Here is a 22,515-nt window from a genome sequence, read left to right as displayed (position 1 = left end):
CAGGGGCGCCTGGGTGGCTCAGTCAAGCATCTGGCTTCAGCTCAGGTCATGATCCTGCCAGCCTGGGATCAAGCCCCACATCCGGCTCTCCACTCAGCAAGGAGTCTGCTTCTCCTTCTCCCTCTGCCCCCCACCCCCCGCTCATGCTCTCTCTCAAAATAAATAAATAAAATATTAAAAAAAATAATAACGCCCTCTACCATCCTGTGCTATTCTTCCCATTTTACAGATGAGGAAACTGAGGCTCAGGGTTAAGTGCCTTTTCTTTATTGCGGTGAGTTTGAGCCTCCAGCTCCAGAGCAGTCCCAGGTGAACTTGGCTGGGCCACAGGCAGACTCCTTCCACCTGACAAGGGGCGTTGAAATCCCAGCTGTGCCTTGGTTCCCTCAACTCTTAAACGGTAGTTGATAAGAGCACCTGCCTCAGGGCTTATCGGGAGGATTAAATGAGTTACTCCACGAAAACCACTTTGACCAGTGTCTGTGCAGAGTAAGCCCTCAGGAAATGGTATACTATTGTTACTATTAACCAGCAGCTCCACGCCGGACAGGGAGCCTTTCAGAAATGTCAGCTCAAGCAGCTCACCCCTCCCCTCCCCATGCTGAGGGTAATGGGAAGGCGGGCGCGTCCTGACACTGGAAAGAATATGGACTTTTTTTTTTTTTTAAAGATTTTATTTATTTATTTGACAGAGAGAGACACAGCAAGAGAGGGAACACTAGCAGGGGGAGTGGGAGAGGGAGAAGCAGGCTTCCCGCGGAACAGGGAGCCCTATGCGGGGCTCGATCCCAGGACCCTGGGATCATGACCTGAGCCGAAGGCAGACGCTTAACAACTGAGCCACCCAGGCGCCCCAAGAATATGGACTTTTTATTTTTATTTCATTTTTTTAAAAGATTTTATTTATTTATTTGACAGAGAGACACAGCAAGAGAGGGAACACGAGCAGGGGGAGTGGGAGAGGGAGAAGCAGGCTTCCCGCGGAGCAGGGAGCCCAATGCGGGGCTCCGTCCCAGGTCCTTGGGATTATGACCTGAGCCAAAAGCAGACGGTTAACAACTGAACCACCCAGGCACCCCCTTTATTTTTTTTAAGATTACTTATTTATTAGAGAGAGAGCGTGCGCGTTCTCTAATAAATAAAGCAGAGGGAGAGGGAGAAGCAGGGCTCAGTCTTCGGACCCTGAGACCATGACCTGAGCCAAAATCAGATGCTTAACCGACTAAGCCGCCCAGGCGCCCAGAGAACGTGGAGTTTTAAAAACCTTTCTGGAGACAAGATAATGATCCGTACCTACAACTTTAAATTACGTTTCCTTTGACCCAAGAGGCTCAATTCTAGGAACCAGTCCTACAGAAGTAATTAAGGATGTGCTCAAAGACGTGAGTGCTAAGATATTCACCACGGTGTTGTCTGTAAAAGCAGAGAGATGGAAACCACAGTTCCAGGAGTCAGGACAGGAAATAGGCAAAGTGAAGGATGGGACTGCTATATGAGATTCACTGTCACTCTGCAAAATTAGGGTACAGAGCTGTATTTATGGACATGAAATGAGGGCATAGTGTACGCTTTCAAGCAGGTTTATCCCGGTACAGTTTACACATCGTCGCACGCATACAGTTTGATGAGTTTTAGGAAACGTGTACGGTAGGGGCCCAGCATGTTTTTAAGTGAAAAATAAAGCGAGGTGTAGAACAGTACGTGTAATAGGATCTCCCTCTGTGCACATGCGGCTCTGAGTAAACATGTTGCCGGGGACCTGCAGACACGGAGGCATTGGGAAGGGACCGAGAAGAATATATGTCACGTGCTTTTGCCTCGGGTCTTTAGTGACCTCACACCATCTTCAGGGTAGAGTAAAGCAGGTGTCCCTGCAGGGTGGTGACTGGACACACGCACAACCCCTCGATTGTGGAAATACGGAGACAATACTCAAAGGCATGAAGCCACGACTCTAATCACCTGTCCCCCACGCAGCCGGGAACAGCATTTTGGTGGACTCCGTAGCAAATGGCAGCTCTTCTCAACTATTCTGATTAGGAGGCTGCTGGGCAGGGGAGGGGATGCGGGGACGTCTTGGGAAGCGGGAAGCACATACTGCAGAAACGTGGAAATCCCAGAGCCTGGTGGGTTTGAGCGATGGAGTTGGTTTTCCTTTCACGTTTTTACTGTCATGTTCAAGGGCACCTGGAGTATCAGGATGGTTTTCCTTCATGCCTTGGTACTCGCACACTGATGGTGCCCTCCCTCAGTTACTGTCATTTACAGCCTCGGGAGAGTGGGCGGCGTGTGGCTAAGTGCCCACGTTCCTCTGCTTCCAGTATCCTCCACGGCCAAATGCACCCTGGGCATTCCCAGCGGGACTCACCCGGAGCCCTGAGGGTCTGCCCGTAGTCTAGGCTGTGGACGAGGCCCGGGGTTTGGGGTAAGTGCTGCTCACATGCCCACTCGTTTGGAAGGTAGCCACGAGTGCCAGTGTGTGTAGTGGGGATCCAGGCCACAGTCCACAGTGGGAGCTGTGCTGAAATCCAGGCAGCTTCCTGGAGGTGGCCTGCTCTGCTCACCTAGGTCAGGAGAGACTCAGGGAGGAAGGACCGTCCAAGGACTCGGAGCAGACATCCCTGGGTGCAAATCCTGCCTTCCATGCTTATTAGCCCTGCTGCAGTGGGAAGGTCGCCTTTCCTCTCTGGACCTTCATTTTCTCAAATGTGAAATGGGGCTGTAGTAGTAAACGTGAAGACGTAAGAGTGATCGGTGCTTGGCAGGGTGCCTGACGTGTGGTGTGTTCTTGGCAAGGGGCAGCTCTTCCCGCATATTACGGTTAAGAGGTTGCTGGGGAGGGGAGGATGGAGGGATGTTTTAAGGGAAAGGACATATTGCAGAAATCTGGAATTCCCAGGGCCCGATGGCTTGAGCAATCTGGCAGAGGTCAGCCTCTGGAAGTTGTGGGCCTGGGGAGGGGCAGGGGCTGCAGGGGAAGGCCTGGGTGGCTGGGGTGTGGAGACGTGCTTGGGGCCGAGGCAGGAAGCCAGGGAAGAGGTGGGGGGTGATAGGCCTGAGGCAGAGGACAGAGTCCTGAGCTGGGCTGTGGTCATGGGGGCTGACGTGGGAAGGAGAGATGTGTCGGAAAGATGTTCCAAGAGGGGCTCTCCCCCTAATTTCCCAGCCCTCCACCCCCCTCTCCTCTGGACTGTCCCAAGAGCCACATACCTGCTTTCTTGTTGCCACACATGCCCCGTGGTTTAGTCTCAAAAAGCAGCCAGATCCCAAAGATCTCTTTAAGACATATGGCACACTGTAGCCCTTTAATCCTCAAAAGCTCCCAATGGCAGCCCTCCCAGTTAGAGAGACAAATTCTTCCGGTGGCCCTCAAGGCTCCCTATGACCTGGTCTCCTCATTATCTCTCTGACTTCCTCTCCTGGTACCTTCTTCCTCCCACTTTACTTACTCGGCTGTTTCTTGTTTTTTAAAAGATTTTATTTATTTATTTGACACACAGAGAGAAAGCACACGTAGGCAGAGGGGCAGGCAGAGAGAGAGGCAGAAGCAGGCTCTCCACTGAGCAGAGAGCCGGACGCGGGGCTCGATCCCAGGACCCCGGGATCATGACCTGAGCCGAAGGCAGCCGCTTAACCAACTGAGCCACCCAGGCGCCCCTACTCGGCTATTTCAACAACACCTCAGGCACACATGCCCCAGGACCTTTGCACTCACCGATTTCCCTCCTGGGACACACTTCCCCCAGCTAGCCCTAAGACTGGTCCTCTCACTTTCTTCAGCTCTCCGCACAAATGTCAACTTTTCAGAGAGGCATCCTTACTGGTCCGTGTGAAGTAGCACCCCCACCCCTGGGCCTCCCAGTCCAAGCTCCCTGCTGCATTTTTCCACATAGCACATTGTCATCCATCTGATGTATTTCTTTACTTATTAATTTTCTCCCACTAGAATTTCAGCTCCAGGAAGCAAAAGACAATCGGCTTTGTTCACTGCTGTCTATTTCCAGATCTTGGAGTGGGGCATGGCACATCATGGGTGTTCAAGCATTTGTTGAATGAAGGATCAGGGGACTGTGTGTGATGCCAAGGGCTTGATGGGTTTCTTTCCAAGATTTTGGTAACCAGGTTGAGCAGGAACTCTCTTATCTGTGAATTGTCATCCTTCTGGCCTTATTATCTGCCTGTGCTCTTGGCCTGGCACCAAGGGGCAGGTGGCCCTGAAATACCCTGTCTGGAGAGGTCAGCGAGGGCCACCTCTGATGGAATGAACAGAACTAGTGCTGGAGAAACCAGATTTGGAAGGTCTTTCTAGAATGGTCCTTAGAGATTGTCTTTTCCAAGCTCTTTATTTTACAGATGAAGAGATTGAGACTCAGAATTGACGAGACAGAGGTCAGACTCCAAGATCACAGAGCAGGTGTGTAGAAGATAGCAACCAGGTCCCTTGCTTAGGCAATACGCAGTTAGCAAAGACTGTTAAGACTAAGCATTCCCAGTATGGTCAATGCTGTGTGTGCGTATCGTGCAGGACAGGGTTGGTGCTCTCTTTTGTTGCCAGTTATTTGTAATCTGTAATACAGTAAAAAAGGAACACGTGAAGCAAGCTGGGAACTTTTCTTCCAAATAGAGTGAACTCAGGATTCTTTAACTCAGGCTGGACCTTATAAAAACCTTTTCCATGGGCATTTCGTTTGCCAGCCATGATCTTATCTGATGAAGATTTCTCGCTGCTACTTGTGCTTCTGTGATCGCTGGGCGTAGCAAATGACCAGCACAGCAAGCTCCTCCATACCCAGCCATCCTGGTAAGCGTGTGTATGCACATGCCAAAGACAGCAAATGTGTAGGAGTCCGGATTCATGGTAGCTTATGCTGCCTGAACTGCACATAAAGCTCAGGGGGGTGACTTCACCCTGCTCCTGAGAAGCCAACCCCAGGCAGCCTGATCCTCAGTCCATCCTCCAGTGCAGAGCTGGAGTGACCCTGGCAGGGAGCGATGGCCTTGGGGAAAGAGGAGAGGTCTGCGACTTGGGGGCAGATTTACCTGCGTGCAAATCCTGTCTCCCATACTTACTAGCCCTGCAGCTTTGGGAAGGTCACCTTTCTTCTCTGGGGACCAGGAAAGAGTCGGGTATTTCAATATGAAAAGTCAAAGGTATGTGACCTTGTTTTGTACCCTCAGATGGTGAGGCAGGACATGTCAATTACACTTTCTAACAGTTGTAATCGGCATCCGCCAGTGGTTTGCAGTTTGCAAATGGCATTCGCCTGGGTTAGTTACCCTATCTGATCTTGGCTTTGTGGGCAGTTTAGGGATAATTTACTCATTTGTTCAGAAAATATACGTTGGGCCTCTGCTATGTGCGAGGGCCTGTGCAGGCCCCAAGGGATGCACAATGAGTAAAACAGCCTTCGCCCCTGCCCCCTGAGAGCCGATGTTTACACGGTATCAGTGTGTCTTTGTGTATTTAATCAGTCTCTTCAAAAAAGACCTTGGGCTGTTTGCAGTCGGTGGCAATTGAAAACAACCTGTGACCTGTATGAATGACACTTATCTACAGATAAATGCACAGTGGTGTTACATGGTGAGAGGGTAAGCGGTTGTGTAATTTTGATAGACGTTCACTTGCCCTCCACCACTGGAGTTGAACCATTTAGCATGCCTAGCAGCCCTGGGCGGGGTGGGGGGGGTGCCTGTCCCCCCACAGCCTGGTCAGGAGAATGTGCTGTCCAAGTTTTGGATTTTTGCCAATCGGACAGACCCTGGGGGAGGGGGGGCTGCTATACTGAGTGTTTCGATTTGCATTTCTCTTACTTACAAAAAGAATCTCACTCTTGCTTACATATTAAGGGGCATGTTTTGCATGTGTATGAACTGGCTTTGACCCCTTTTCTTTTGTGTCGTTGGTTGTCTTCTTGATTCCTGGGAGCCCTTTAGAGGTTCGGAAAAATCGGACCTTTGGGATCCGAGGGGGACAAAACTTACCCCAAGTTGTCCCTTCCATTTGGGATTTGCTGTTGGGATTTTGGGGGAGGACACTGGAGCAGTCAGGCTTTGTTAAGGAGTCAAAAGTACTCTTCTTTTATGGCTTCTGGATGGATTTCGTACATAATTAAGAAAACTTTCCCAACTCTGAGGTTATAAAGGAATCCGCCCGTGTTTTGTTCTAAATGTTTATGGGGTTTATTATTTTACGTTTGGAGTTTATCCTGGGGCATGTTCTGAGATGTAAACCCAGCCTCTATTCCAGTTGCCCAACACCTTAGAAGACTGATTTTACTGGGGCGCCTGGGTGGCTCAGTCGTTAAGCGTCTGCCTTCGGCTCAGGTCATGATCCCAGGGTCCTGGGATCGAGCCCCGCATCGGGCTCCCTGCTCCGCAGGAAGCCTGCTTCTCCCTCTCCCACTCCCCCTGCTTGTGTTCCTGCTCTCACTGTCTCTCTGTCAAATAAATAAATAAAATCTTTAAAAAACAAAAAAAGAAGACCGATTTTACTTTACTAACTGGGGATCCTGCCTTCATTGGCTATGCAGGGACTTTATGATCGCTGTGATAACCTTTTGTCTCATTGCCCTGTTTGTTCAGACGCTAAGACTGCATTGTTTTTGTTTTCTGGTTTTTGTGTTTTCCAAAGACTGCATTGTTTTAAGTATCAACTTCATAGGATGTTTTAGTATTTGAAGAACTTCCAGTCCTTCCTCTTTTTTCCCTCGTCAGAGTTTTCCTATAGGTCTTCGCTTGTTTATTTTGGCATATGAACTTCAGAATCAATTTGTCAAATTCCAAAATCACATATGTATTTTTGCTTTTGTTTCCTTTGCCAGAGAAGACATATCGAGAAATAATGTTTCTACAGCTGAGGTCAAAGAAAGGACTGCCTGTGCTCTTTCCTAGGAATTTTATGGCTCCATGTCTCACAGCTCGGTCTTTAATCCATTTTGAGTTTATTTTTGTGTATGGTGTAAGAAAGCGGTCCAGTTTCATTCTTTTGCGTGTAGCTGTCCAGGTTTCCCAGCGCCATTTACTGAAGAGATTGTCTTTTCCCCGTTGCATAGTCTTGCCTCCTTTGTTGGAGATTAATCGACCATATAAGCATGTGTTTGTTTCTGGACTGTTCTGTTCCATTGATTTATGTGTCTATTTTGTGTCAGTTTCCATACTGTTTTGATGACGACAGCTTTGTTGTATTTCTTGAAATCTGGGATTGTGGTACCGCCAAATTTGTTCTTCTTTCTCAAGATTGCTTTGGCTATTCGGGGTCTTTGGTGGTTCCATACACATTTTTTAAAATATTTTATTTATTGGGCACCTGGGTGGCTCAGTTGGTTAAGCGACTGCCTTCGGCTCAGGTCATGATCCTGGAGTCCTGGGATCGAGTCCCACATCGGGCTCCCTGCTCGGCAGGGAGTCTGCTTCTCCCTCTGACCCTCACCCCTCTCATGCTCTCTCTTTCATTCTCTCTCTCTCAAATAAATAAATAAAATCTTAAAAAAAAAGAAAAGAAAAAAAATATTTTATTTATTTATTTGTCAGGGAGAGAGCAAGAGAGGGCACAAGCAGGGGAGAGCGACAGGCAGAGGGAGAAGCAGGCTCCCCACTGAGCAGGAACCCGATGCGGGACTTGATCCCAGGACCCTGAGATCATGACCTGAGCCGGAGGCAGACGCTTAACCGACTGAGCGACCCAGGCGTCCCGGTTCCATACTCCTTTTTTTTTTTTTTTAAAGATTTTATTTTATTTATTTGAGACAGAGAGAATGAGAGAGAGAGAGCACATGAGAGGGGGGAGGGTCAGAGGGAGAAGCAGGCTCCCTGCCGAGCAGGGAGCCCGATGCGGGACTCGATCCAGGGACTCCAGGATCATGACCTGAGCCGAAAGCAGTCGCTTAACCAACTGAGCCACCCAGGCGCCCCTCCATACTCCTTTTAATACTATTTGTTCTAGGTCTGTGAAAAATGCTATTGGTATTTTGATAAGAATTGCACTAAATCTGTACATTGCTTTGGGTAGTATGGACATTTGAACAGTATTGGTTCTTCCAATCCATGAGCATGGAATATCTTTCCGTTTGTGTCATCTTTCATTTTTTTCATCAATATTTTATAGTCTTCAGAGTACCAGTCTTTTACCTCCTTGGTTAAGTTTACTCCTAGGTATTTTATTCCTTTTGGTGCAATTGTAAATGAGATTGTTTTAATGTCTCTTTCTCCTACTTCATTATTAGTGTGTAGAAATGCAACAGATTTCTGTATATTAATTTCTGTATATCCTGTGACTTTACTGAATTCATTTATCAGTTCTAGTAGTTTTTTGGTGGAATCTTTAGGGTTTTCTATATAGAGTATCATGTCATCTGCAAATAGAGTTTTGCTTCATTCCTTACCAATTTGGATGCCTTTTATTTCTTTTTCTTGTCTCATTGTTGTGTCTGGGACTTCCAGTACCATGTTGAATGAAAGTGGTGAAAGTGGGCATCCTTATCTTGTTCCTGATTGTAGAAGAAAAGCTGTCAGTTTTCCCTATTGAGTATGATGTCAGCGGTGGGTTTTTCATAGTGGACTTTATTATGTTGAGATATATTCCCTCTAAACCTATTTTGTTGAGAGTTTTTATCATGAATGGATGTTGTACTTTGTCAAATGCTTTTTCTGCATCTATTGAGATGATCATATGGTTTTTGTCCTTTCTATTGTTAATATGATGTATCATGTTGATGGATTTGTGAATACTGAACCACCCTTGCATCCTGGGAATAAATCCCACTTGATTGTGGTGAATTATTTTTTCCCCGTTACACCCCCCACAATAATTTATTTATTTATTTATTATTTTTATTTTTGTAAAGATTTTATTTATTTATTTGACAGAGAGAGACACAGCGAGAGAGGGAACACAAGCAGGGGAGTGGGAGAGGGAGAAGCAGGCTCCCTGCAGAGCAGGGAGCCCGATGTGGGACTCCATCCCAGGACTCCGGGATCATGACCTGAGCCGAAGGCAGTCGCTTAACCGACTGAGCCACCCAGGCGCCCGATTTTTTAAAATATATTGTTGGATTTGGTTTGCTAATATTCTGTGGAGAATTATTGCACCTATGTTCATCACACACATGTTGTGGCGTCTTTATCTGCTTTCGGTATCAGGGTAACGCTGACCTCACAGAATGAATTTGGAAGCTTTCCTTCTTCTGTTTTTTGGAATAGTTTAAGAAGAATAGGTATTGGGGCGCCTGGGTGGCTCAGTTGGTTAGGCGTCTGCCTTTGGCTCGGGTCATGATCCCAGAGTCCTGGGATGGAGCCCCGCATCGGGCTCCCTGCTCGGGGGGGGGGGTCTGCTTCTCCCTCTCCCTCTGTGCTCTCTCTCTCTCTGAAGTAAATACACTTTTTTAAATCTTAAAAAAAAGAAGAAGAAGAATAGATATTAACTCTTCTTTAAATATTTGGTAGAATTTGCCTGTGAAGCCATCTGGTCCTAGACTTCTGTTTTTTGAGGGTTTTTTGATTACTGATTTGATTTCATTACTGGTAATCTGTCTTTTCAAATTTTCTATTTCTTCCTGATTCAGTTTTGGAAGGTTATATGTTTCTAGGAATTTGTCCATTTCTTCTAGGTTGTCCAATTTGTTGGCATATAATTTTCCATGGTGTTCTCATATAATCCTTTGTATTTCTGTGGTATCAATCATTATTTCTCCTCCTTCATTTCTGATTTTATTTGAGTCCTCTTTTTTCCTTGATGAATCTAGCTAAACGTTTGTCAATTTTGTTTTCAATGTTTCATCAGCTCTTAAAAAGAAAGTCTAGGGGCGCCTGGGTGACTCAGTTGTTAAGTGTCTGCCTTCGGCTCAGGTCATGGTCCCAGGGTCCTGGGATCGAGCCCTGCATCGGGCTCCCTGCTCAGCGGGAAGCCTGCTTCTCCCTCTCTCACTCCCCCTGCTAGTGTTCCCTCTCTCGCTGTGTCTGTCTCTGTCAAAAATAAATAAATAAAATCTTTTTAAAAAGTAAAAAATAAAGTCTAGAGATAGAGAGATAGGATAGAGAGTTTGATATAGTGTAGAACCTTATACATTATTTTATTTACATCTTCTGAATTCTTATTTATATTTGATCTACTTATTTCTTGGGCTAAGAGAAGGGAATTAAAATCTCTTATTAGTGTGTCTCAATCTATTTATCCTAGCATTCTGTAATTTCTAATTCCTGAAAATTGCTGCAGTGTTATTTGGTACATTGTGAATCATACCCTTTATTTTAGCATTATAAATGGCCCTTCTTGGGCTCATTTAGTGGGGGTTGGCTTGAATTCTCAGTCTGAGCTTAAGATTATGGCCCCAGCTTTGTTTTTGTTTGTATTTGTCTTTCTACCTTTGCTCTTTCTTTTACTTTTAACCATTCAAAATCACTTTGGTGTATATCTCTATCTCTCAAATACAGGATAGAGTTGGGTTTTGCTTGGGATCTAAATCAAAAATCTTTTCCTTCATAAAGGTGAGTTAAGCCTATTTATATATATTGATATCACAGGTGTCTTTGGTCTTTCTGTCGTATTGTGTGTACGTACATAGATATGTCTTTGCACACGTGGGAGGGCTATATTCTTTATTCTTTCACTGTGTTTAAGAAAAAAAAAGTCCCTCTGATATTTGAGAAAGCTTGTTATTTTTGTTCTAGTGGCTACATTTATATTTACACCTTTATATAATACTCTTAGTTTCTTCTTTCTTTAGACAGTATTGTTTCTCTTCTATGAACAATAAACTTAACTTGTTTCCTCTTTCTTGTTTCCCTTTCTCTTGTCGCTGTCCCATTTCAGCTGACACTGTACTGAGTGATAAGTCATATCTTCTTTCCTTCCTAATCCTTCCAGCAGCTCTTGGTCAGGTGCGGCTCACAACAGTTGCGATTGCATAGTTAGGCATTGACGCGAAAACCTGAAGAAGTATCAGCAGCTGGGGAGAGCATTCTGCAGACAGCAGTGAAGCACTTTTGAGAAATGCTGCATGGCCCACACGTGATGCCACAGGGAGGTGATCCTGTGTGGGAAAACCCTGAGATCGACAGGCGCACGCTCTCCCGACCAGGTGCCCCTTGGTTAGGTGATTTTAAAATCTGACGAAACCATTTTTTTCCAGATAAAAATTCTGCATGATAAGAAAGCAGAGTGACATTGTTTAATTGGCAGCATTTTAGGTTTTTTTAGTGGGCACATCACATAACGATGCATCTTACTAGATTCAGTAAAATAGGGCAGTGTTATCCTTCTTATTGCCGCCTTTGTACTTTAAATATGCTTAAACTTTTACTGTTGGATTTTTAGCTCTTACCGCTTGCAATTAAAGATGAGGTAAGCACAGAACTCGTTCCACTTTCGACCTCCTTTCCCCCTTGCCTACCAAGTTTTGGGTAGTTGTATCATTTCCATGTTGTCTGGCTAGATAACATTTTCATTCCATCTGTCATCTTTGTTCCTCCCCTTTCTTGGGGGAATATATTCAGTCCTCTTATTACAGTTGAATATATTCAGCTGAATATATTCAGTCCTCTTATTGCAGTTCTTTCAAGCACCACTTGGTTGAATGAAGTTGATTCCTCGGTTTTCCTCAGAGGAGCAATCTTGCCGAAGTCATACTTCAAAGCTGTTGGCGTGTAATCTTTATATGTATTTATTTTTTTTAAAAGATTCTATGTTTTCATTTGAGAGAGAGAGAACGAGCCGGAGAGAGGGGCAGAGTAAGAGGGAGAAGCAGACTCCCCGAGCCTGATGGAGGGCTCGATCCCAGGACCCCAGGATCATGACCTGAGCTGAAGGCAGAAGCTTAACCAACTGAGCCACCCAGGTGTCCTATAATCTTTATATTTAAAGAACAACATGGCTCTAGGTTTATCTTTGGCTCAAACTTTCTTTCCCTGATGACCCTGTCGGTGTTGCCCTACTATCTTCTGTCTTTAAACGCTGCTGTGGCGAAATCAGATGGCAGCCTGATTCTCCATCCTTCGTTGACGGCTTGGGCTTTGTATGTAGCTATCCAAAGATTTATCATGGTACCTTTAAAGCCCAGTGATTTTACCGTCCTGTGTCTTGGGATTTACCATTCTGGGTCACTGTTCTCTAGTACATGGTGTGCCTTTTCAATTCATGAAATCGGGTCTTCCCCTATTTTGGGAAGGTTTTCCTAAATTATAATTGCAGAGCTTTATTCTATTCATTTGTTTCCATTTTTTCTTCAGGAGGCCTGTTGTACATGTGTTGGGCCTCCTCTGCAATCCGTTCCATCTTGTTTTTTGGTTCTTTGATCTCTTTGAATATTTCTGCTGGATTTTGTTGACTTTTTCTTACTTTAATCTTCGTATCTCTTCCTGTACTTTGTCTGGAGTCTGTTCTCCTGTGTAATTGCTTGTCGTTTAATCTTGATTTCTGAACTAGTCTTGTATTTTCCTTCTAGTTCTTTCCTGAGGTCTGTCAGTTCTCACATCACATGTCATCCTCATGTCTTGCTGTCACTTTGCCTGACCATTTCTTCTTCGGCTCTTGTATTTCTACATTTTGGTCTGCCTTCATAACTGGAATTACTTTTTAAAGTTTTTTTTTTTTAAATTCATGCTATAATTTTGTATTAGGATTTTTATCTGTTTTATGGAAATTCTTTTTTTAAAGATTTTATTTATTTGACAGAGAGAGACACAGCGAGAGAGGGAACACAAGCAGGGGGAGTGGGAGAGGGAGAAGCAGGCTTCCCGCGGAGCAGGGAGCCCGATGCGGGGCTCGATCCCAGGACCCTGGGATCATGACCTGAGCCGAAGGCAGACGCCTAACGAGTGAGCCACCCAGGCGCCCCTGTTTTATGGGAATATTTTTATGGTGAATTTTCCTTATACATAAGAGAACATTAGTATTTCTTTCCCTTTTCATTCTTGGAGCATCTTTGTATGGACACTGTTCATTTTTTTTATTCCTTTAACTGTTTTTTTTTTTTTTTTTAATATTCAAATTGGTTGAATTTTCCTGGATCAGCATTTAATAGGAGGTTTTGGTGGAAATTGGGAGAGAGGCCAGGCTAGTTCTCTCTATTTCTCTGTTTTTATGGAAAAGGATTATTCCTTTAAAATATGACCTTTCGGGGCACCTGGGTGGCTCAGTCGGTTAAGCGACTGCCTTCGGCTCAGGTCATGATCCCGGAGTCCTGGGATCGAGTCCCACATCGGGCTCCCTGCTCTGCAGGGAGCCTGCTTCTCCCTCTCCCACTCCCCTGCTTGTGTTCCCTCTCTTGCTGTGTCTCTCTCTGTCAAATAAATAAATAAAATCTTTTAAAAAATAAAATATGACCTTTCTTGGGGTGCCTGGATGGCACAGTTGGTTAAGTGTCTGACTCTTGGTTTCGGGTCAGGTCCTGAGCTTGAGCCCCGTGTTGGGCTCTGCACTTAGCATGGAGTTGACTTGGGATTTTCTCTCCCTCTCCCTGCCCCTCCTGCTGTGCGCTTTATCTCTCTCTCAAATAAATAAATCTTTTAAAAAATAATAAAAAATAAAATATGATCCTTCTCTGGATCCATTGCCCTTTTGCCTCACAGAACCCAGCTGGCTTAAAGGGGCCACCCGCCTCCAAACTTGAACTCTCCGGGTTCATTCAGGCTACAGCTCACTCTCTGACTTATTCATCTTCCTTTTAGAAGTGGTGATTTCTGCAATCTTTCACTTCTGGGCTCCTCTGCACGCTGTTCCTCCCCAGCTCACTGCTGTTTCTGCTGGACTCAGGTGCTTTGGGCCTCACTTACATGTGAATTGGGGTTTATGGGTTTTTCATGCTCCTAGTTTCGCTGAAACTGTAGCTTGTGGTTTATTTTCTCTTTCCCCTGTTGCTCTGTATGACATCAGCAGAGGAGCAAAGATTCAGAACCAAGAATCTGCCCTATTCCTATTGGAAAAACAAGTCTCCACCTCCCTCATTTTGTTGGCAATATCTCCCAAAGAGCAAGCCACTGCCTTCCTGATTTCTGGCTTTAGAACATCTTACAGGCTTTGGAGAAGAAACATTTTATAACCTCTGCTCTGAAAACATCCATTTTTACAAGGATCATCTTCTAGTAACTGTAACTCCTACTTCCTGAATAGAAATATTTATTTATGCCCTGAAAGATGGGAGGGGGGTGCGGGGGCAGGACAGCGGACGCTTCAGGCAGGATTTTCAAGCTCTAGGTATTGATTGTTCCCGCCAAGTAGTGTCTGGGTTCCTGATCCTGTCCTGTCTCCAGAAGTATCCCTGCTTTCAACTTGGTAGACTCTTCTCTCATCTCTTTCTCTCTTTTCCCCTGTGTGTGTGTGTGGGGGGGGGGGTTGACATGACAAGAAGTCCAGGATGGACTAGCTTCAGGCATATCAGAATCCAGGTGTAAAGATGATGTCATCATGCATCTCTTTCTCTCCATCTCTTGGTTTTGCTTGCCTCTGGGCCAGCTTCATTCTCAGGCAGGCTCTCCCCTCCTGGCTCCTGGCTCAATCTTAGCACCTCCCTGAGAAAGCATGTGACTCTGCTTGGCTTGGATTTGGGTTACGTGTCCTCCCTGAGCTACTCACTGTGGCCAGGAGAACATGGCACAGTCATTAGGCAGACTTGAATCGTGTGCATACCCCAAGAACTAGAGAGGGGGGTCTGTGGGGCAGAGGTAGTTCCTCAAAGGAAATCAGGGTACTGTTATCAGAAGAAGGGGGAATGGATGCTGGGCAGGCAAAGCCAGCAGACAGCCACCCCATCTCCGCTGGGAAACCCCAGTGCAAATGACATCTAACCATTTTCTCTTGCCACGCAGAGAGGCCCACCGAGGCACATTCTCCATGGAGCTGCCATTTCAGTGATATTCCAGGCAGTGTGTGTGACCCGAGGGTGGCTCTGAGACTCCAGGACAGAGGGACATAGGAAGGGGGTGTTGTGGAATAAATGGTGGCCTCAAAGGAGATATGTCGTGTCCTACCCCCTGCAACATGTGACTGTGACCTCCTTTGGAAAAAGGGTCTTTGCAGGTGTTAACTACGTTAAGGATCTTGAGATGAGGAAATGATCCTGGATTAGCCAGGTGCGGGCCATAGTCCAATGACAAATGTCCCTACAAGAGACAGAGGAGGAGAAGAACGCACATAGGAGAAGGCCGCCTGAGCCCAGAAGCAGAGACTGGAGGAAGCGGCCACAAGCCCAGGAGGGCCTGGAGCCACCAGAAACTGGAAGGAGCAAGAAACGATTCTCCCCTAGAGCTCGAGAGGGAGTCGGGTCCTGCCGACACCTTGGTTTTAGACTTCTACTCTCCAGAGCTGTGAAAAAATAGGTGCCTGTTGTGGTCATTGGTTTCAGCGGCTACTGGAAACCAATATGGAGAAGCTGATCAGAGTCGAGAGTCGGGTCCCTCTTCGGTTTCCTTGGTTTTGTGGTTTGCGACTTCTGCTGGGCTGCCTGCCTCCTGAAGCATCTCAAGGAAGACCTGGGGGTGGGGCAGTCCTCACGGGGGGCGGGGGGGCAGGAAGAGCTCCCTGAGGGCGTCAGCTCCAGCCTCTACGGCTGTGTGACCCTGGCCAAATCCCTTTCCCTCTCTGGGCCTCTGGGAGCCAGTCAGCACCCATCCTGGCGGCAAGCGGTTCGGCGTGGACTGTATCTGACCATCACCATGACTCTGCTCTTTTTGGGTCACGGTCCAGCAGCACCAGGCTGAGCTGGATGGACACGGGAGCCGAGGGAAGGTCAGAGGTGGAGTGCCCCTACTGTGGGCCATCAAGGAGTGACAATCTTCGGGCAGAGGAGCCATTTCTAGGCACTTGGGCCCTCGCTGATGCTCCTGACGGCGGGGGGAGGGCCCACAAAGCTGGTGGCGAGGGCCCAGCCAGCCAGGGGTGGTCAGGCCTTTGGCCCTTTGACCCACCAGCTGTGTGCGTCTCACCCTCACTTCCTGCCTGAGTTGGATCGTGGGGGGGGTCCTGAGGAGCTCAGAGCAGGGAAGTGGCCACAGTCAACAAGCTAACTGGGGGCAGTGGCAACGTGCCAGGCGCTGCTGACAAGGGCCAGGACTTGGGCCGCAGCTGCGAGGCCCATCCCGGGGGGCCAGGAGCATGCTTTGGACCTGAGGTCACACGGGTATTGGGCTGTGGCCAACTTGGCCCTGTGCACAGTTTCTATTCCTGGGTTTTGGGCTCCAGGACCAAATACGGCACTGCTTGGGACTGGCACTCTCCACTGGGGCAGGCGCAGGCTCAGGTGGCACATCCAGCCGCCCCAACAGGCCCAGACCCCACCCCACACCACGGAAGAGCCAGATCACCCCAACACTGCGGGGGCCCCTGGGCGGCTGGGACCTCGATCTGTCCAACTCTCTGTCCACTCCTCAGTGTGGTTCACATTGGGTTAAAAATACCCAGGACCAAAATAGCCTCTCCTTGCAGGGGAAAACCAGGGCAGGGGAACACAAGGTTCTTGATTTCTCTTGGCTCTGCCGCTCACGACCCAGCTGGGGGATCCCAGGCTGCTCACCTGACCTCCAGCCCCGCTGCTCATGGCTCCTTCGGTCACTCGCCGATTTGCTAACTCACTGACTTGCCCACTCTTTAATTCGCTCCTTCATTAATTCACTCGCTAATCATTCATCGATTCGCGCGCTCATTGATTCGCTCCTTCATTGACTCGCTTCCTCCTTCACTTACCCACCCACACGCTGAGTCACTCGCTCACTCGATATTTACTGACTGCACACCGAGCGCCATCTATTTAGATGCTGAGCAAAACGCAAAAAATACCCATCCCCGTGGAGTGACGTTCCACATAAATAACCCGCACAAACGAGTACAAGATGTCCCGTATGCTAGATGAAGCACCAGGGACAGTGAACTCCGCAGGAGGCCATGAAGTGACAGGGGAGGTGGGACTCTCGGGGCTGGGAGGCCCCCCAGGAAGATGATTTCTGAGTGAGGACCAGAGGGAGGTGAGGGAAGGAGCCAGGTGAACAGCTGTGGGAAGAGTGTTCCAAGCAGAGGGAACAGCATACACAGAAGCCCTGAGAAGGCAATATGGGGGGAGAGGGGGACGGGTTTGAGAAAGAGCGAGCAGGCCGGGCGTGGCTGGGGTAGAGCAGACGACGGGGGAGAGACACGGGGTGTGAGGCCAGGGGTGGGGGACACGCAGGACCTGGTGGACCTGGGCCTCCCACATCACTGAGGGTCTCACAGACAAATGACATGGCCTGGCTTGTGTCTTCGGACTGTCCCTCTGGCCGCCGGGGGAGTGAGTCCGTGAGGGAGCAGATCAGGGAGAGGGTGAGTCAGTTTGTGTGGGTCTACTGTGTGCCAGGCACTGAGCCGGGCTCTGGCAGGGGGAAGGGGCGCAGGCCCCCGTGGCGCTTACGGAGGCCCATCTGGCCACGGCCCTTCCATCAGTGTCAGCTCTCCAGGAAGCCACCTTCACTGGCTCCGTTGGACCCTTTGCTCCATTTCAGCTGTCACCAGCGTCGTCCTTGTCTGTTTCCAGATCGTTCCCCCCCACACGCTGAGAGCTCCCCCGGGGCGGAGCTGCAACCTAGCTCTTCCCTTCTCCCAAGCACCCTCCCTGTGGGGCCGAGAGAGCCAGTGAATCAATGAACAAGTGACCCTGTATGGCTGGGGGATGAGGCCTCCGTGAGCCCGCCACCCTCCTCACTGTGTGTCTCCCCGTCTTTTGCAGATGGATTTGTGGGCACGGAGAGTGTGTGGAAGGGCCGTGTTCCTGTTGGCAGAGGAGTCTGGCTGCTGAGCCAGGGTGTGTCTCCCGGAGGGCTGCTGGGCTGCCGGATCCCCACCTCGCCGCCATGGGCCGCCCAGGCTGGTCAGTTACCAGCCAGTGACGTTAGCGCGGTTCCCAGCCCTCCACTGGGAGGGCACGCCAGAGGCTCGAGTCCCAGCCTCCCGGCACCACTCTCAGGCTGTGAAACCTGTCTGTCCTGGGGAGGGGTTCACTCTGGCCCCCGTTAGCCCCCAGGCTGCACGGTCCCTCCACCCCGCTGTGTGTCCATGTTTCCTGGCCTCTAAAGTAGAAATGATCCAACCACCCCTGGGGTTACGGAGAGCCAGAGGGCACCAAGATTTTAGAAGACGCTGAGTAAACGGTGGCCGGGATTCTGTGAATAGTGAGAACAGCCCAGGTGAATGTGCACCGAGTCCCCAAAGTGCCGGGCACGTGCCCACATCCCCTGCACCATTTCTCTCCCAGGCAGGACGGTACAGTGTTGAGAGAGGAGACTCTGGAGCCAGGTGGCCTGGCTTCAAGCCCCCACCCCGCCACTCGCCTGCCGCGGGACTGTGTGTGAGTTACCAGGCTTCTCGGTGCCTCGAGGTCCTCACCTGTGAGATGGGGGTGATGATTGCCACTGCATAGGGCGGCCGTGAGGGTTCAGCCAGTTAAATGTGTCTGATGTCCCCATCAGGCCACCTGGCACATGTGTGGTGATGGTCAACCCTTTAGTGGGCTCCAGTGTTCTTGGCCTGGAAGTGTGAGCTGAGTGAGTTGCCCCAGGTCTTAGCTGGTTCAGGCAGACTTCAGGTCCCATGTCTCCCAGGTGCTCCCATAGCCCTGCCCTTGGGGACAGAGCCCAAGCCTGTTTCCTTTCCCCAGCCACCTGCTGGGCCCCCAGGATGTTCTTGGCTGCTGGCCAGGTGGACATCACCAGGAGAGGGTGAGGGTCGAAGAGCAATAGTCCTAGGCTCCAGACCTGTGTCTATAAGAAGCACGGTCGAGGGCAGGGGCTGGGGAAGCCAGGCGCCCAGGAGACTCCATTGTGTCTGAGACAAGGGCTTTAGGACCCAGAATGCATCCCCGTGTGCCTGGAGCCCACCCGCCCTGCAGGCTTGCCTGCCAGCCCCTTAGCATGCCAGTGCCCAGGCCGGCTCAAGCCCCAGGCTCTTCTGCTGAAAGGCCCCAAGGCTACTTGGCAGTCTGCCCTCTTGGAGCAGCTCCAGGCCTGGCTTGTGGAACTGAATGGGGCTAAGGGGCCCGTGGGCTAGGCCTCGAATCACGGGCTGCCAGTGGCCTGAGGGGCCCAGGCATCACCGGACAGAGAGGCCCGTGGGCCACGTGGCAGAGGCATCGCTTCTGAGAACCTCGCCTGTGCCAGACCCTGGCCTGGGCCCACGGAGGCCACATGCTGTAGGTAGCACTAGCTCCGTGTCGGGAAGCTCCCAGGTGTGTCCCAGAGAGCAAAGGGACTCTGCCCAGACCGCGGCCCCTGGCCCGCCGTTCCCGTTTCGCAGGTGAGGAAGGAGGTGGGACTCAGGGCCAGCAGGCCCGTGGGCTTTGGGAAGCCGGCTTTGGCCGGAGCTGGTGCTTGAGGGAAGTGTTTTTCGGGCGAGCGATGCCAGCAGTCAGCCCAAATGTGATGCTCGTCTCTTGCAGACCGGCCAGTTCGTGCTGCGGCCTCCTGGCGTCATCTGCGGAGAACATGTCCAGGCCCCCTGAGTGCCTGCTGCGGCTGCGCCGGGGAGCCCCGAGGCAGCGCGTCTGCACCCTGTTCATCATCAGCTTCAAGTTCACGTTTTTCGTCTCCATCATGATCTACTGGCACATCGTGGGAGAGCCCAGGGGCCAAAGAGAGTTCTCTAACTTGCCTGCCGACGTCCCCTGCCCCCGACTGGGGCCCCCTACGCTGCTCTCCAGCACCCCGCCTCCGGGCAACATCTTCTTCCTGGAGACGTCAGACCGGACCAACCCCAACTTCCTATTCATGTGCTCGGTGGAGTCGGCCGCCAGGGCCCACCCCGGGTCCCGGGTGGTGGTCCTGATGAAGGGGCTACCCGGCGGGAACGCCTCCCTGCCCCGGCACCTGGGCCTCTCGCTCCTGGGCTGCTTCCCCAACGTCCACCTGCTCCCGCTGGACCTGGAGGAGCTGTTCCGGGACACGCCGCTGGCGGCCTGGTATGCGGCCCGTCAGCGCCGCTGGGAGCCCTACCTGCTGCCCGTGCTCTCCGACGCCTCCCGGATCGCGCTCCTGTGGAAGTTCGGCGGCATCTACCTGGACACGGACTTCATCGTCCTCAAGAGCCTGCAGAACCTGACCAACACGCTGGGCACCCAGTCCCGCTACGTCCTCAACGGTGCCTTCCTGGCCTTCGAGCGCCACCACGAGTTCATGGAGCTGTGCATGCACGACTTCGTGGCCCACTACAACGGCTGGATCTGGGGCCACCAGGGCCCGCAGCTGCTCACGCGGGTCTTCAAGAGGTGGTGCTCCATCCGCAGCCTGGACGAGAGTCACGCCTGCCGTGGCGTCACCGCCCTGCCCTGCGAGGCCTTCTACCCCATCCCCTGGCAGGACTGGAAGAAGTACTTCCAGGAGGTCAGCCCCGAGGAGCTGCAGCGGCTGCTCAAGGCCACCTACGCTGTCCACGTGTGGAACAAGAAGAGCCAGGGCACGCGCCTTGAGGCCACGTCCCGGGCGCTGCTGGCCCAGCTCCATGCCCGCTACTGTCCCACGACGCATGAGGCCATGAAGATGTACTTGTGAGGGGCCCGCCGGGCCCCCCTCCCCGCACCACCAGGCGCCCTGACGGAGAAGGGCTCCCGGCCACCTTTCCTGGCGCGGGCGAGACTGGAGGGCCCGGGAGAGGGAGCCCGGAGCTGCTGCAGCCTCGGATTCGGACAGGCTTGGGGGAGCGTGGGGAGCTGTTGGCCCCAGAGGTGTGCTGGAGGATGCGCTGCAGGCCCCCGGATCCACTCCCTTCAGGGTGAGGCCGGTGGGACACCCCCAGGCCGGTGTGCTTTCTCAGGGTGGAGGCAACAAGTGGGAGGGGAGGGCAGCCGGAATCAGCTGGAGTGAGCCAGGGGAGCATCTGGGTCTTCCGGACAACACACCAGAGCCGTGCGCGTCAAAGCGGCTTCCAGGACGTCACAGGGAGGCCAGGCTGCTGGGGGCCGAGGTGCCCACAAAGAGAACATGGATGGAGAAGCCCCAGAACAGGGGTAGGAAGGAGAGGGGAGCTCCTGAGGGAAGGGGGGAGGCCGCAGGGGTGCACGCCCAGCCTCATGAGCCTGGGTTGGGGGGGCAGGGTGCTTTGCTCTTCTCTGCCTTTGGTTTCTTCTTCAGAGGAGCGGGCCTGGGGAGCCCTCTGCGGGAGGCTTGCCTGCTCGCCCCGTTCTCTCTCCTTTCCAGAGACGTTGCAGGGGTGCCGTGTGCCGGGCCGGCCACTCCAGGGCGTGGCGGCGTGGAGTTCTTTTGGCTCAGGAAAAGCATTTTAAGAAAACCACCCCCCTCCCTGCCCACAATACACACGGGATAATAAACATAATAAAAGCAACTCCTTGACTCCGAGTGCTTGGTGGTTGATAAAAGGAATCCACTCCCACAAGCCCGCATTAGCCCCGTTCTGGAGATGGGGAAGCAGCTGGGGGGCCGTGTCATGACATGCTTGAGGTCACTCAGCCCTGCCCGGGAGAGCAGTCCAGGGACCCGGGGGGCGGGGGTGGGTTGGGGGGCCGAGCCAGACACCCCAGGAGCCCATTACCAGAGTAGGGGCATGCTGCCCCCAGGCCTAGAGTGGAGGGGGAGGTGTCCGGCCCTGTGGGGTCCCTCCTGGCCCAGGTCCTGGGAAAGACCAGAGGTGTGCTGGCAGCCACAGGGCTGGGCTGGAGGAAAATGCTCTCTGCCAGGTGCGGCCCCAGCTGGGTCATGCTGAGGAAGCCCTCTCTGAGAGCTGGGCATTCTAGCCAGGCTGGAGAAGCCCTTCCCTGAGGGAGCAGGGGTGGGCAGGCTGCTCTTTGGCAGCCGAGGGGGAGACGTTTAGAGACCTCTGGGTTCTGACCTTCTTGGGCAGCCTAGTCAGGAAGTGAGCTCCCCAGCTCTAAGGGTATTCAAGAACAGGTGATATTTTGATGACGACAATGGATTCCATGTCAGGTATTTCTCCAACCACAACATCATTCACCCGTTTTTTAAAAATATTTTATTTATTTGAGAGAGGGAGTGAATGAGAGAGAGAGCGCACAAGCAGGGGGAAGGGGCCGAGGGAGAGGGAGAAGGAGGCTCCCCGCTGAGCAGGGAGCCCAACCCAGGCCTCCATCCCAGGACCCTGGGATCATGACCTGAGCCAAAGGCAGACGCTCAACCGACTGAGCCACCCAGGCGCCCTAACTATATATACTTAAGCAAGTAAGACAGCTGCCCCCATAGGCTCAAGCCTTGTGTAATCAGTCACTTGGCCATGGCATGTGAGTGCCTACTAGGCACGAGCGTGCAGAGAGGACAGTGTCACCTGCTCACCCTCAGTGCCTCTGTGGTTCCCTATTGCCTAACTTGGGCTGGATTACAGGTCCGCCGTGGTCCTGCCCTCTCCAGCCTTGGGCATTGCCCTGCACTCACGCTTAACTGCATAATTTCTTTTTTCTTCCCCAGAGAGAAAAAGCCCGTACTTGCTTGGGAGCGAGGGGGCAGGGGCAGAGAGAATCTTTTTTTTTTTTTTTAACGATTTTTATTTATTTATTTGACAGAGAGAGACAGTGAGAGAGGGAACACAAGCAGGGGGAGTGG

At 51.0% G+C, this 22,515-nt stretch overlaps 1 protein-coding gene across 10 annotated transcripts in view; it reads left to right on the top strand.

The window, feature by feature from the left end:
* The window catches only part of A4GALT (alpha 1,4-galactosyltransferase (P1PK blood group)), a 29,359-nt gene extending 8,073 nt beyond the window's left edge, over window positions 1-21,286 (top strand). For 6 of the 10 annotated variants that reach the window (XM_081822593.1, XM_081822587.1, XM_081822590.1 and 3 more), the window contains 3 exons: window positions 17,685-17,825; window positions 18,210-18,302; window positions 19,389-21,286. In XM_081822593.1, coding sequence (XP_081678719.1) covers window positions 17,809-17,825; window positions 18,210-18,302; window positions 19,389-20,496 — 1,218 coding nt within the window. In that variant the 5' untranslated portion in view covers window positions 17,685-17,808 and the 3' untranslated portion in view covers window positions 20,497-21,286. Of the gene's footprint in view, window positions 1-3; window positions 7,040-17,684; window positions 17,826-18,209; window positions 18,303-19,388 lie in introns of those variants that run through there. The other 4 variants (XM_081822591.1, XM_081822594.1, XR_004075350.2 and 1 more) reach the window with 4 other exon arrangements.
* Window positions 21,287-22,515: the final 1,229 nt, after the last annotated feature.

This window comes from Leptonychotes weddellii, chromosome 5, assembly GCF_054177405.1.
Source record: "Leptonychotes weddellii isolate Sample4059 chromosome 5, ASM5417740v2, whole genome shotgun sequence".
Taxonomy (NCBI): Eukaryota; Metazoa; Chordata; class Mammalia; order Carnivora; family Phocidae; genus Leptonychotes; species Leptonychotes weddellii.
Note: the sequence above shows the minus strand (reverse complement) of the source record. Positions and strands in the feature narration are given on the sequence as shown.